The 16,320-nt window shown below is 49.7% G+C and overlaps 1 protein-coding gene across 1 annotated transcript; it reads right to left on the bottom strand.

Moving 5' to 3' along the window:
• Positions 1-2,058: 2,058 nt before the first annotated feature.
• LOC133347964 (ragulator complex protein LAMTOR1-like) lies at positions 2,059-7,503 on the bottom strand. Its single transcript, XM_061560729.1, has 6 exons — positions 7,489-7,503; positions 6,526-6,584; positions 5,346-5,441; positions 4,676-4,753; positions 4,174-4,306; positions 2,059-3,430 (listed from the first exon to the last, which is right to left on the bottom strand). The coding sequence occupies exons 1-6, from the start codon at positions 7,501-7,503 to the stop codon at positions 3,338-3,340; spliced, it is 474 nt and encodes a 157-aa protein (XP_061416713.1). The 3' UTR covers positions 2,059-3,337.
• Between the last annotated feature and the right edge of the window lie 8,817 nt (positions 7,504-16,320).

Here is a 16,320-nt window from a genome sequence, read left to right as displayed (position 1 = left end):
CACCCCGACTGGCCAAGTGAAAAAAGCTTTATAGCTCATCGGATTCCTCCAGTATAAATTTCTATTCTGAATAGTGAACTAATTAAAATTAACAGTTGTGATGTAGAGACAATTGGAATCTCAGTCGCTATGACATTGTTCGTCGCCTCTGATGGAACTTAATATTTGTTAATATATGCCTTTTCAGTGTTGGGGGGGGGGGGGGTTACCATGTGATGCAGCTCAAGCATCTCGTGAAGTTACGATTGCACCGGTGTCCAAAACTGTTCGTGGCACGATGACACGTCGGCAGGTTGCCTGAGGATCTTCTTGGTTCTTTCGGTAAAGTCACGTAGAAGGGAAATAATAATATAATATATTATTTTATAGTTTTATTTTTACTATTTTATTATTTCCCTTCTACGTGACTTTACCGAAAGAACCAAGAAGATGAATCCCTGCAGTCACGAAAGCTTTAAATCGAAATTTTGCCTGAGGATGTTGTTTTAAAATTTTTGGGGAGAAGAACCATTCCCCACCGCTGTAAAATGCCACTGCTTGACACTCTACCCTTAGGTGCTAATATCAATCGTTGTGCATAAGAATAATTTGTCACAGAATTTGCTCAACTTTTGTTTTAGTTTGCACGTCGCTCTCCCCGTGGTCGCGTGGATTTTTTTCCGGGTCATCCGGTTTTTCTATACACATTTAGAAACATGCGTGTCAAGTATATGGCTGCCATAAATTTACACGTGATAAGCCTCCTCGTTGAGCTATCATTTGTGGTCAGGTCGCTTCTGAAAAATACTTATATAGCTCAGTGGGTCTTACCTAGTAACTTAAGTTTAGTTTCGTTCGGTGTCAAAAATAGTTTAAGGTGATCTGACAATTTTTTTATACCACCAGCACACAGCAGCAGTGAGCAGGTGGTGGAGGGCTCGACCTGACACAGGCTTCAGGTCCCTAACGTAATAGTTTCACGAAGGTTGCAGTTTGAAAAACAAAATCGACTCCACCCTATGGACGGGCTTGTTGAATATGTAAGAACTCGCCTTTTGCCCGTCCAAGGACGGGTGTATTTCAGTAAATCTGAAACTTGTAAGCGAAAAGCAGACCGCGACGTGATATTCATTGCATCAATTCGTGTGCAATTTGTAAGGCCGCGGTGACCAAGACCTATTTCATTTTAAGGTTATAATCCCTTGTTCAGCAGGACGTCCTTTTTTACTTTTGATGTCTCAACAGTGTGACGGAGATCGCGAGCTGTGAGGGTTCTGCCTTTGTAGCGAGGGTTGTAAGTTGACGCCGAGGAGGGGGGAGGCGCCTCGCCCCCCCCATGTGGAGTGACGTCAGCTGCTAATTAAGGGGGGTGGGGGTTTCCATTTGGAAGACGTCACCTGTTGATTATTAATGAGGGGGGCTGTTCGATGTGGAGTGACGTCATCTGCTCATGATTATTAATGAGGGGTGGGTCCATGTGGAGGAAGAAACCTATTCATGATTATTGAGGGGGGCTGGTCGACGTGGAGTGACGTCACGCATGTTACACACCGACATTCTTGGGTAATATAGTAGTAAATTCCACAAAGCCACTTGCCTGCACACAATTCATACCCTCTGTAACAATGTGCATCATAATTTACTTGATACAGCTGTCGGGCTGTGACGGTTCCACCTGAAATCAGAAGCTTGTGTTGCCTCCGAAACGTCGTGATTTTTATTTCATTTTACTTTTATTAATTTTAATTTTTTACCTACGTGACTTTACCGAAAAAACCTAAGAACATCATAATGCTGTTGTACGAAAGCGGGATTCCTTCTAAAGGAGATAGTCCCCCCCCCCCCCCACCTCCTGACACCCGAGAGGTCACTTAAAAGGCTACAATTTTGTCAGAGGTCAGTAAATCAGATCATTATTAATTTTTAGTCTGAAATCTTGGATATGCCTGCAGAAACACCCGATTCTGTGACCTATCCGGAGGTTACCGTTTTCACCTCCGTCATGAATTCAACTTTATATTAACATCCCAAAATCGTAGCCTTATTTGCGATTAATAGAAAACTCCTCGAAGTTATGGATGAAATAACGATTTTTTTTTATTTCAACACAAGCTTCCACAAGACAGCAAAATGTTACAACTCAAATATTATATTTTTTGCTCTACCATTCCAACCGCTCCCCCATTCCAAAAATTTGACCCACCCCCCACCCTCCCCAGAGCAAGCAAATCCAAGTGGGAGGGGAAACTGATTTGCATGGACTAAATTGAACAGATTCCACACAACAACCAATCTCCTCTGTGCAGTTCCACGTGCATCACATAATCAAAGGATAAAAATATAAATCAAAACAAATAATTAACAGCATATTTATCATTGCTGACGCCACCCCACCCCAACATGGTCTTACAAGTGATGCCCAAATTTGATTGGCCAATGGAAGAAGGCTAATTCGCCGGGTGTCCACAAACTGAGGTGAGGGGGCTATGAGATCCGGGCCCACATCGCAGATCATCCCGTAGTATGGCTCTTAACGTTAAAATAACTACTGGTTCCCTCCCTCCCACCTGCGGGGCCCCAAACTGACAACAAATCAACCAATTTGTGTCCAAATCAATTCGCAAGCCTTAAAAGTTTGCCTGAAGAATTAAAGAGCAATCAGAAGCACTTAATGTCGCCAACATCTGGCCATTAAAAGTTCCTAAGTGAGCGTAGGTGCAGATGCCAACTTCTGTGCCCATAAATTTCTGAATGCCTGCGTGGTGACATCACTTGCGATGCCCCTTCTTCCTGTGTATGCAACGTGAAGGCGAGGCTGCGATAACGGCTCCTAATTTTTGCATTGCAGGTAATTAAAACCCCACTTTAAAAAAATGTGCAATAAGGAAAATAAAGCAGCAGTAACAGCCAAACCTGTGAATAGAGAAACCTCAAATTTGAATTTGATGTGGAGTTAGCATTGAGACCCTTGAAATAGCGTTCGTATAACGTGCACACAAACGCTCGTACGTACACTCACCACAACCACCTTTTTTTGCAAAACGTGAAAGCGACTTGTCCCTTTCAGTATCCAGTAACGGCACTGCCTCGCGTTTTAATAAATGTGTGTTGTGACACCACTTCATTTACAATGCAATGCCACGTTCTGTACAATGTGACGTCACTTTCACGTGCGCTTCGACACCACGCCTCCTGTTCAGAGCGACGCGTCGCCCAGTGGCGCCGTTTTCGTCCGCGTGTTGGCGATGTCATTGGCTGGAGATTGCCGCCTCCACGGAGCGACGATGCTACTTGCGGGGGCGGGGAGGGCAGCAATATCACATCCAGTGGGCCGCAACGTCACATCCCGGGCACGGGATCACGGGATGTTGAAGTGGGCGACAAGTTCCTCCTTGTGATCGACCTTCACCTGCGCCCCGGCGTTTGAGGCGTAAGCAGCGAACCGCGCCACCTGCACGCCAAGAACGAGGCCAACACTGTCACGACTGTCCATAAACCCTTGTTACACACCACCACCATGAACACTCACAGACCGTCCTGAACACCACCAGTCTGAATTCTTTCTCCGTTGACACCAACGCAAACAAAATTAAAACCATCATTCATACGGTCACAGGCTATGCCAAGATCTCCGTTGAGGCCAGCACTATTAGAGCTTGCATCAATACGATCACCACGGTCACAGCCAACTTTGAACATACCACGGATAGCAACACAGGTGCCAGCACCATCAATGCCAACACCATCACTGGTGATAGATATATATACACACACACACTAAAACTGCTGACACCCACGCCTTCTCCAATTACTGAAACACCATCGCGAATCTCAACTCATGTCATACGGTGAAGCCAAGTAGCCACTCCTTTCCCAGTGTCTGGGGTGCCATCGGCCAACAAGACATCATGGTTCACCTGCAGGAGCAGAACCAAAAGGTCGGGTGTCGACTTTACACACTCAGAGTGGAAGGCAACAATGGCACTTGTGGTGGTATCAATGGCATTGGGCGTGACAACCTCTTGATCCTTCATACCGATATGGACAGGAAACCATTCCTCCTCGATACCAAGACAGAACGTCAGGCAAGCAACATCACCACTGCCATCATCAACGCCCGAGACTTAACACCGGCACAACAACTGAAGGCAACATGGGGCATCCCCCATGTGAAGGTGCCACCACAGCCAGCACCTGTGTGATGTCGGAGTGCGACACGAGGGGACTGGCCAGCACGTGGAACGGCTGAGTGGTCAGCGTCATGAGGGACGGAGGCTTAGCCCAGGCCGATCCGTGTGACGAGCTGCCCACCATCACCACGCGCGCACTGAAAACGTCAACACAATCGCCGTCAACGCAGCCACCTTTATACACGTACACACTTACAACAAAATCTAACACCAGCATCATCACCGCCGCCATTTCCACGCAAGGACAGGCAACATTGACATCAATGCCACCATCACCATAAGGCATGATAACAACATCCACCTTACTATGAACACTATCACATGAATACACCCACAGACCAGGATGGTAGGCCCAGACTCCACGTGCACATTTCCCTGTGTATAAACGCAATTCGTTTACGTGTCCTTGTCGGGCAGTAAATATAACGTGTCTCTGAAGTCAGGTAAGAAATAAATAAGAATACTTGGAATAACAATGCCACTTATTTACCCGTGCGAGTGCCCACCTGTAAAGCCGTGCGCGGTCCATGTACTCGTGCTGCTCCATGCCGTGCGAGTCCGTGGCCGACACATCGATTATGTTACTGACAACACGACGACAAGTTACACACTGACACAACCAACACAAACACCACCGCCGGCAAAATCACGTGACAAAGCAAAGCACATCACAGGCACGTAGACATGTCCACGTATCCATTTGACTACGGGCGAGTACGTATTAGGGTACGTGGGGGTGCACATGTTTAAAGGTTTGTTTGTGTACGTCAGTACAAGTTGGTGTGTGTGGAAAAGGGTATACATAAAATATGGGCATGTAAAAACTTGAGTGTGTATCAGAATAAGATTTGTGCCCATCCCTTGTTACTCTCGTCGGCTAACTTTTGCCATTTCAATCGTGTGAAAGTGCACCTATCCTGGCACAAGGAACAGCCACGGAATCAGAGGACAGCTAGTGTTGTTTTACCCACAATATTAAAAGTAAAAACTTATTACAGAACGCAATCAGTTTTTTTCCAGGTTCTAATTCAACGCAAGTGCGTGTGATGGTGCGTATGGGTACGTGTCAATACACGTCAGGACATATTCGCCAGTTTTTGTAAAGGCTACAGTTTAACGTGAGCGCGTGCAATGGCAAGTAGGTATGGGTACGTGTACGGGTACACGAGTGCGTACTTGGCAGTCTTGACGAGGATTTGGTTGAGCGCCGACTGCTCGTACTCATGACGCGAGGACACGGCCGTGGTCTGGCTCGTCGAGCGGTAGTCGGCCCTGACACAGAGATGCGGTTCCAATGTGTGGAGACACGGTGACAAGACCCAGGCATGACAGGTAAGCAGACAGGATGCAGAATCATCCCCACCCACCTCTCACATCACGAACCGCAAGATGAAGTGTACATGCATGTTAAATAGTATGCTTTACGTTTTTGTTTAAAACAGGTGAAAACTTCAAAGATTAGGCTAGGTCTAATTTGCAAGAGTGACCTGCATGGAGAGGTCTTGGTTGGTATGGGGTGTATGAGTGGATAAATGCGTGTATAAATTTACTATTGGTGGGAAGAGGTAGTGTAGCGGTTAGCACCCTGCGATTCGAATCCGAGTTCGATTTCCACTCACCGCCAACACCAATGATTATCTGAACCGGTACTGGGCCTCCACTAGGTTGACTCAGCTTTAAAGGAGTACCTGGCACATGTAAAAACATCGCCACTGGGGAGACAAAGGCGGTCGGGCGTGGTGTTGGCCACCTACCCCCTCGTGTGCCGTGCCGGCCTTCATAAGATGCTCACTAACAGCACTTGCCGCAATAGTCTATTAAGGCTATATAGGGGATCTTTGTGTTGTCTGTCATATTTAGTATTTAGTTCATGTGTTGCTGCCTATGAGGAAAACATCTGAAATGCTCACAATCCAAGCTGTTGAGCCTCAACAGTGCTCAGATGGGCGACCGCCATGCACACATCAGGTACTGGAGGCTGCTGCGGGGCTACGTTGTCAGCAGGCGGCAGTGCAGCAAAATCTATTGCGGTACTGTATTTACACGCTCGCACATATGCTCCCTGGCCTTCACCAATCCACGCTGACCGGCATGATGAAGTATGGTCAAATATCTCACAGAACATCCCCACAGCGTGGGGACATCGGCATTTAGCGGTTGACTGACAAGCAACGCACATACAAATGTACATACGTGCATTTGCACCATGTCTACATGTGGATATAACGTAAGAATTATACAGTGTCATATTAGCGTGAAATATATTTTAACATGCTGCACAAATCAAGGTGTATTGCGCGACTATATGTAGATATGTGTCGTACTGCGTATATGCGTGCATGGGTAGCAGTCCTACCCATTGGGGTGTCGGTTGAGGTTTGACACCGGGTCAATGAGAGGCTTGACCTCTTCAGTCTGCTAATGCATGCACAACAACATGCACAAAGCTTCAGAGGAAATGTCACTCGCGCACCCCGAGTCACACATCCAAACAAATGCAGTCGTGCACAAAAACCCTCGCACACCTCCACACCAAGAACAAACACCCCCAGCACAAAACCAAGCCAAACAATTTACGCCTGCGATGCAAAACGACTTCAAAGTGTGGTGTTCTGGGTTAGGCTGTGTTAGGCATATCTTCTCTCCAGCTTTCGCCACGCACTACTACTTCAACTCCTGAAGATGCAGTGCAGTCGTGCATAACGAAAGCTCGAGAAATGAGCTCCACGCATGCCCCAACCCAGGAAACCTCAAGCCAACAGATCACTTAACGAGGCCTAAACGCCAACGTACAAAAGCAAACCCACACACCAACACGACTTCCCCAAGCCGATCCCAGCACACGGATCATCTAATAAACCCCAACTGCCGTTCACCACTAAGTGGCAGTGACGTCACCACGACGCTTGTGCCATGCTCGGTGCACTTTGAGGCCACATGCAGTGTGAAAAACCCGCTGGCAGATGCACCAACTATGCTCCCCACTGTGCCAACTATGCGCTTTATCCCCGCGGCACTCTGCTCGTTGTTGTGAGCGTCGCTCCTCTGCCCTCCATTGCTGCTGGAGGGCGACTGCCTCCAACTCCCCAGCAGAATCCTTCATGAACCTCCTCCAGAGGCTGATCTTGATACTTTCTGGTACCAGTCATCGGCAAGTCCAATCAGCTCCACATCTTTCTGCACCCACTGCACCGGACCACTTCACTCCCAACCCCGCACACCCCACAAACCTCGCGAAACCAAGCCCCCCACGTCCCATATAAAAACCACACATCTCCACATGCAACTCACAGCTCCACGTGTAACATGGCATAATCACCACTTTCTCATGCATCACTCCACACCAGAGGTCGCAACCGGGTACCGATACCCGTACCCTACCCGATACCCAGCTACCCGTACCCGGCCGGGTACGGGTACGGATACCCATTTGCGACCCTGGTGCGGCCGGGTACGGGTAAGGAATCAAAACCCGTTTGCGACCTCTGCTACACACTATGCAACCAATGCACAGCATTAGACACTACTACAAACCACTCTACTCAACAATCGAACACCACCTAACAAAGAACTCCCTCTTACACCACCCAACCCCCACACGCCACTTATCAGAGCTCACAACCAAAGCATACCACCTAAAACATAGTCCATCAGCCAAAGCATGAATTGATACCTAGGTAGCAAAACGTAAGGTCGGTAGCGATTTATTTATATGGCCAATACAAATTATTTGATATTCCGCTCAATTCAATCGGTTATCATGCAATTCACCCTTAAAGGCCGCACAGCCAAATGAGAACCATTGGCACCTCATTTGTTAGCGACGAATGAAACATCTGGTCTGGGGTTCATGGACTAACAGCACACCCCACACTCCATACACCTCACCAAGCAAAGCTCGTCAAAAAACTAACTAATGAAACACTCAGGAACTACCAAACTTGACGCGCAACTAGACACAACCACATACCACTTAACAAAAGCTTATCCCCCACTCACACCACGTAACAATGACAGCACCCTAATCCATCACCAAAAACAAAAGACACGAAACACCAAACGCACACCCATCTACACACACCACCTAAAAACCAACCAACACAACCCCCATCTACACACACCACCTAAAAACCAACCAACACAACCCCCATCTACACACACCACCTAAACCAACACAACCCCATCTACACACGCCACCTAAACCAACACAGCCACCATCTCCACACGCCACCTAAACCAACACAACCCCATCTACACACGCCACCTAAACCAACACAGCCACCATCTCCACACGCCACCTAAACCAACACAACCCCCATCTACACACACCACCTAAAAACCAACCAACACAACCTCCATCTACACACACCACCTAAATCAACACAACCCCATCTACACACACCACCTAAACCAACACAACCCCATCTACACACACCACCTAAACCAACACAACCCCATCTACACACACCACCTAAACCAACACAACCCCATCTACACACACCACCTAAACCAACACAACCCCCATCTCCACACACCACCTAAACCAACACAACCCCATCTCCACACACCACCTAAACCAACACACAACCCCATCTCCACACACCACCTAAACCAACACACAACCCCCATCTCCACACACCACCTAAACCAACACACAACCCCCATCTCCACACACCACCTAAACCAACACACAACCCCCATCTCCACACACCACCTAAACCAACACACAACCCCCATCTCCACCCCCCACCTAAACCAACACACAACCCCCATCTCCACACACCACCTAAACCAACACACAACCCCCATCTCCACACACCACCTAAACCAACGCAACCCCATCTTACACACCACCTAAACCAACGCAACCCCCATCTACACACACCACCTAAACCAACACAACCCCCATCTACACACACCACCTAAACCACACAACCCCCCTCTACACACACCACTAACCAACACAAACCCCCTCTACACACCCACCCTAAACCACCACCCATCTACACACACCACCTAAACCAACGCCAACACCCATCTACACACACCACCTAAACAACACAACCCCATCACACACACCACCTAAACCAACACAACCCATCTACCACACCACCTAAACCAACACAACCCCATCTACACACACCACCTAAACCAACACAACCCATCTACACACACCACCTAAACCAACACAACCCCATCTACACACACCACCTAAACCAACACAACCCCATCTACACACACCACCTAAACCAACACAACCCCATCTACACACACCACCTAAACCAACACAACCCCATCTACACACACCACCTAAACCAACACAACCCCATCTACACACACCACCTAAACCAACACAACCCCATCTACACACACCACCTAAACCAACACAACCCCATCTACACACCACCTAAACCAACACACCCCATCTACACACACCACCTACAACCACAACCCCATCTACACACACCACCTAAACCAACACAACCCCATCTACACACACCACCTAAACCAACACAACCCCATCTACACACACCACCTAAACCAACACAACCCCATCTACACACACCACCTAAACCAACACAACCCCATCTACACACACCACCTAAACCAACACAACCCCATCTACACACACCACCTAAACCAACACAACCCCATCTACACACCCACCTAAACCAACACAACCCCATCTACACACACCACCTAAACCAACACAACCCCATTACACACACCACCTAAACCAACCAACCCATCTACACACACCACCTAACCAACACAACCCCATCTACACACACCACCTAAACCAACACAACCCCATCTACACACACCCAACCTAAACCAACACAACCCATCTACACACACCACCTAAACCAACACAAACCCCATCTACACACACCACCTAAACCAACACAACCCCATCTACACACACCACCTAAACCAACACAACCCCATCTACACACACCACCTAAACCAACACAACCCCATCTACACACACCACCTAAACCAACACAACCCCATCTACACACACCACCTAAACCAACGCAACCACCATCTCCACACACCACCTAAACCAACGCAACCACCATCTCCACACACCACCTAAACCAACGCAACCCCATCTTACACACACCACCTAAACAAACAACCCCCATCTACACACACCACCTAAACCAACACAACCCCCATCTACACACACCACCTAAACCAACACAACCATCATCTCCACACACCACCTAAACCAATAACCCCAAATCACCCGTGTATCCTTAACAGACAGTCAGCGCAAGTGCTGTTGGCGAGCACCTCTTAAGGCCTGAATGGTACTCGGGGGGTGGTCGGTGGCAAGCACCACGCCCGACCGCCTTCGTCTCCCTCAGTGGCGATGACTTAACACACCGCACCAACTACTCATTTGAGGCCGAGTGGCTGTCGGGGCAGGCCCAGGACCCGGTTCAAATACAGTAATCGGCACCGGTATTGTGGGTAATCGAACTAGGGTCACCGAGTTCGTGAGGGCAGCGCGCTCATCGCTCTCCCAGTATCACCATCCCTTACCCCCGACCCACCCCTAACCCCTCCACCCATCCACCCACCCCACCACCCCTACACCCATCCACCCACACACCCACCCCTACACCCATCCCCCCACCCACCCACCCCTACACCCATCCACCCACCCACCCACCCCACCCCTACACCCATCCACCCACCCACCCACCCACCCCTACACCCCCCCCACCCACCCACCCACCCCTACACCCATCCACCCACCCACCCACCCACCCCTACACCCATCCCCCACCCACCCACCCACCCCTACACCCATCCACCCACCCACCCACCCACCCCTACACCCTCCACCCACCCCCCACCCACCCCTACACCCATCCACCCACCCACCCACCCACCCCTACACCCATCCACCCACCCACCCACCCACCCCTACACCCATCCACCCACCCCCCACCCCACCCCTACACCCACCCACCCACCCACCCCTACACCCACCCACCCACCCACCCCTACACCCACCCACCCACCCACCCCTACACCCACCCACCCACCCACCCCTACACCCACCCACCCACCCACCCCTACACCCACCCACCCACCCACCCCTACACACCCACCCACCCACCCCTACACCCACCCACCCACCCCTACACCCACCCCCACACACCCACCCCTACACCCACCCACCCCTACACCCACCCACCCACCCACCCCTACACCCACCCACCCACCCACCCCTACACCCACCCACCCACCCCTACACCCACCCACCCACCCCTACACCCACACCCACCCATCCACCCCTACACCCTCCCCTACACCCACCCCTACACCCACCCACCCCTACACCCACCCACCCCTACACCCACCCACCCCTACACCCACCCACCCCTACACCCACCCACCCACGTTGTTCCTCTCCCATCCAAAAGCTTTGAAATTCCAAACACTACGCACCCCCCTGTGAACCCAACCTCACTGCGCAACAACTACAACCTCCGCCGCCGCGCACGTACCGCTGCCAGGGCCTCCGTCGTCTCTCGGCCTCTTCGACTATATTAAAGACACATCTCTCTCTCTCTCGCTGGGGGTATACGAATGGCAAAACAGACACGAGGAAGAGGTAAGAGAGAGAGGAGCTGTTTCTCAAGCGCAACGGAGCCAAGCTTAGCAGCAGCAAGCTTAGCCGCAAATCGGGGCCAGTGGCGCCCTGGAGCCAAATCGCCTCCCCATGTCGAGAACTCCTGAAGGGGGAGATACGACCCCTCAGCTCCTCCGTCTCGTGCACACATCCAGTAAACCTATGCACAGCGCCTAACCAACCATGTAACCACTCGCTAAAGGATCACCGTCCATCAATTTCTCCATCCAAATCGTCATCCAACCACGCTGCAGGTCAAAGGCGCGGCCGGTCTCTTTTCCGCGTCTTCCCTCGCAACTGCTCCCCTACAATCGTAACGAAGTAATTCCTCCACTCCAGTCGCCTCATTGTCACCCTTCTCTCGCTGCCACACGCGTTCACCTCACCGACAACCTCCCCCCCCTCCCCCACCATGTCGTGGTTTGTAGTCCACTCCACACCAGGACCCCAAATCTCGTGTCTCGTCCCACGCGGTGTTCAACCACCGCCGCACGCTTCCACATTGACATCACCATCAGCTTTGTCTTTCACCTCGCACAGCTCACAACTCTGCAATTCCCTCACCATCCCCCCCAAGTCATGATCATCATAATAGTAAGTGTAATAGACTTAAGCAGTTGGAGGGGGTGGGAAGGTCGACCCGTGACTTATTAAAGAACCACCGTCTATTGTGGATTTACCACCGTTGCATTGACGGCTTTCGACATATTTCGTTGTTTTTTTTACGAATAATTTTGGTTGCCGAGCCCTGGCCTAGTCCCGTTTCAAGAAAACGCACCGCTGTGCTTCAACAACAACTTCCCTCTTTTACTCAATACGTCCTGGCGAGGCGTGGAAGAGTAGGCCTAACACACTCTCTTCACGGGGGGGGGGAGGGGGGGTCCCCTCTCTTTTCTCTCGAGTGGTGAAGTCGACCCTGCGCTTCTTCGGTCGACAAGCGTTGCGGCAGCGTTGCTGCTGAATCACCATCACCACCATCGCCACCCTCCACCACCACCATCATCAACCACCACCAACCTCCACCACCACCACTAACCAAACTACACCACCACCAACCAAACTCCACCACCATCATCACCACCACCACCACACCACCACCTCCATCACCACCACACCACCACCATCATCACCACCACCATCATCACCACCTCCATCACCACCTCCATCACCACCACCATCATCACCACCATCATCACACACCATCATCATCACCACCTCCATCACCACCACCATCACCCACCACCACCAACAACTACACCACCACCAACACCACCACACCACCACCATCACACCACCACCTCCATCACCACCACCATCATCACCACCACCACACCACCTCCACCATCACCACGTTGTTTTTTAAATTTACAAACTTGGCCTCGTGCCGATCGTCGCTGGCCGCACGGCGTTCTGGGCCCGGGGCGAGGGAGCGGGCGGGGTGGGAGGATATAGTCGTAACGTAACAGGACATTTGTGTTCAAACATAAACATCGACTCAATTCTTCCCCACCCCCCACCACCACCACCTTGTTCACCTGCTCCCGAGTCGCCGTTCCTCCTTGCTGAAGCAGCACCCCATTGCTGGCGGCGCGGCTCTCCAACACACTCCCCCCGCCCGTTCCTTCCTCCTCCTCCTCTCACGCGGCCATGAGTGGGAGTCGCAAGTAGGGGGGGTGGGGGGGGTTAAACACAAATCAAGAAACTTAAACCGGTTTGGATGGAATGAGCGGGAAGAGAGAGAACAAAAAGGGGAGAGAAACTAAATCAGCGGACGACGACGACCGACTGCGACAGCGCGACATGAGCGACGCGCTCCCTTATTAAGGGGGAGGGGGGGGGGGAGTCACGCGCACCCGTCACGTGCCACCGCGACGTCACGTCCAGCGCCAACGCGGGAAGTGGCGTCATCGCGCTCCTCCCCCGAGCGTGGACATGACGTCATTTAGCAGCTTCTTGTCACTTTGCGTTTTTTTTATGGGGGGAAGATTTGAAATTCCCACGACCAGAATCTTGGTTGGTGTCTTTGAGACTGGAGGAGGAGGAAGGAAATTCGGGATGGGCTAATACGTTTTAATGTATTTTAATAAGTTATTTTACCCCCCACGCATGTTCACTGTGAATCCCTTATCAGTGCCCTACCTTATTACAGACCAAATCAGACCTTATTGGTCCACCCTGTGACACTTATAAATCTTAAAGTTCATCCTGCAAAGTCCCATTACAAGGGGGAAACACACACATAGACAATCACCACTAGTGCACTCACCATGACACTCACCACGTGTACACTCACCACTAGTACACTCACCACTACATACCTGTTAACCCCTTATCAAGTGCCCTACCTTATTGCAGACAATTCAGACCTTACTGGTCACCCCGTGCACTTAAAAATCTCAAAGTTTATCCTACAAAGTCCCATTACAGGGGAGAAACACAAACAAATAGGACATAAACATGAACCTCAATTGCCTGCACAAGAATACGGGCAAATCGCATGGGTTGACAGATGAGTGTTCAGTAAGGGGGTGGGTGCCGCAAGTTATACGCGATGCAAAAGGAAAAACCGATAGGAGTGCAACAATAGAACAAAAAGATAAGCAAAGTCACTAAATATAAATAAAGTTGACATGTCCGGTTTTTACAACACCTAAATGCAAGCTTGGGCAAGGCAGCAAAACGACAGTCCCCAGACCACACCGAGACATCACACAATCCCTCAATAAGTGGCACGTATAAACCATCGAGACCCGGGTAACGAGGATCAAAGTTACAAATCACATTCGGAAATGTGGCTTTATCCAGCGCTAATATTTTGCATCAGGACATTTATTTCAGGAAGATTTACAATGTGAAGGAGGAAACGAGGTTGTTCCAAAACGTTGGTGCTGCAACGGCAAAGGCTTCGTCACCAATACCATGGCTTATGTCATGGTGACGAGTAGGCCTCGGCAAGGTAAGGTAAAAGTGTAAAAACAACGAACCTACCTTTACCCTACCTTTTACCTTACCACAATACAATCACTCTACCCTACCTTTCACCCTTTAGCAGGTAAGGTAACATGTAAAAAGCAACGAGCCTACCTTTACCCTACCTTTTACCTAACCACAATACAATCACTCGACCCTACCTTTCACCCTTTAGCAGGTAAGGTAACATGTAAAAAGCAACGAGCCTACCCTTTACCCTACCCTTTACCCTTACCCCTTGGCATGTCGACACCTTTACCCTTACCCTTTTACCCGGTAAAATGGGTAAATTACCCTACCTTGCCGAGGCCTAGTGACGAGTTTGTCATTTACCATGAATCTACAGCTTTATCAATCCACTGCTGGATGGAGGGCCCTCCTAATGCCACGTTGGTCCTTTAACCATACTTCACCATGGCTGGTCAGTAGCAGGTTCGTTGGCCGGTTTTGAGATCGGGTTCGAGGGTAATTTCCTGGGTTTCGTCGGAGAGTTCAGGTGCTCGGTACGAAATGAGCCACGTGGCTCGCCACTGATGTTCGCCGTGGCCAGGCATTGGAACCCGGGTTACAAGGTCATGTGGCACCGTGCGCAAATGCCTCCATCACCGCTGTAAATTATGCTATTAGAACTGCGTTTGTGTTTAGTTTGTGTTCCGTCTCGCCGCACCCCCCATTAGCACGGTTGGCTACGTAAGGTGCGAAAGAAGTTCAACATGCATACATTATTAAACGTTTGTGGCAGCAAACGAGCTCGCAGGAATTAAGCCCAAAAGGTTGTGGGATAACAAGGTCTGCCTGCCACGCACGATCAGCAAGTGGGTTGATGTGATCAAATCATTATTTTTGTAACCAAATAATTACAGTGAATGGAAACCTGCCGTATTTTCCAAAATGAGGAATTAATTTGCAATACAAAAAAAATGTGTAACCATGAAGCTGGCACACATCCCTACCCCTTTTTAAATCCTTTATATTAAGTTCACTTGCTTGCTTGCTTACGACCGTGCAAATCTTTCGGTCGTTTTTTTAACCCACTTCCCGTGATCCAATCGAGATGACATTTTCCCCACAGACTCGTTGTGCATGACAATTAATCAGTTTAACACGTAGGCTTTCGCGACCATTATGAATGACAATTAATGTTCGTGAAAAATTTTTTCCAAAATTTTACACTTTTTAGGACAAAAATATTATATTTCATTACCAATTGCTTAATGGTGCAATGCAATCATCTGACTCATAGGTCGCAGCCATCTCAAGCCAGAGGACGAGAGGACTCTAGCCGCCACGCATATAAAGGATTTATAGTGAAAAACTTTGTTTTTACGGGTTATACTTGTTTAATAATAATGTCACGAGACATTTAACATTCACTCTTCTTAAGCGCCCAGTATTAACCAGGCCCGCCGTTTGGGCACTAACCGCGAGCCCCTGCAAAGAGCAATAAACCACTACAGCTCTACTATGGGAACCTCATTTGCCAGTAAAAATATAATTGGTTCTTTACCCTTCTATCTGGCAACAAAACTG

The sequence above is a fragment of the Lethenteron reissneri genome, chromosome 26 (genome assembly GCF_015708825.2).
Source record: "Lethenteron reissneri isolate LAM-NWPU_2019-01 chromosome 26, ASM1570882v1, whole genome shotgun sequence".
Taxonomy (NCBI): domain Eukaryota; kingdom Metazoa; phylum Chordata; class Hyperoartia; order Petromyzontiformes; family Petromyzontidae; genus Lethenteron; species Lethenteron reissneri.
Note: the sequence above shows the minus strand (reverse complement) of the source record. Positions and strands in the feature narration are given on the sequence as shown.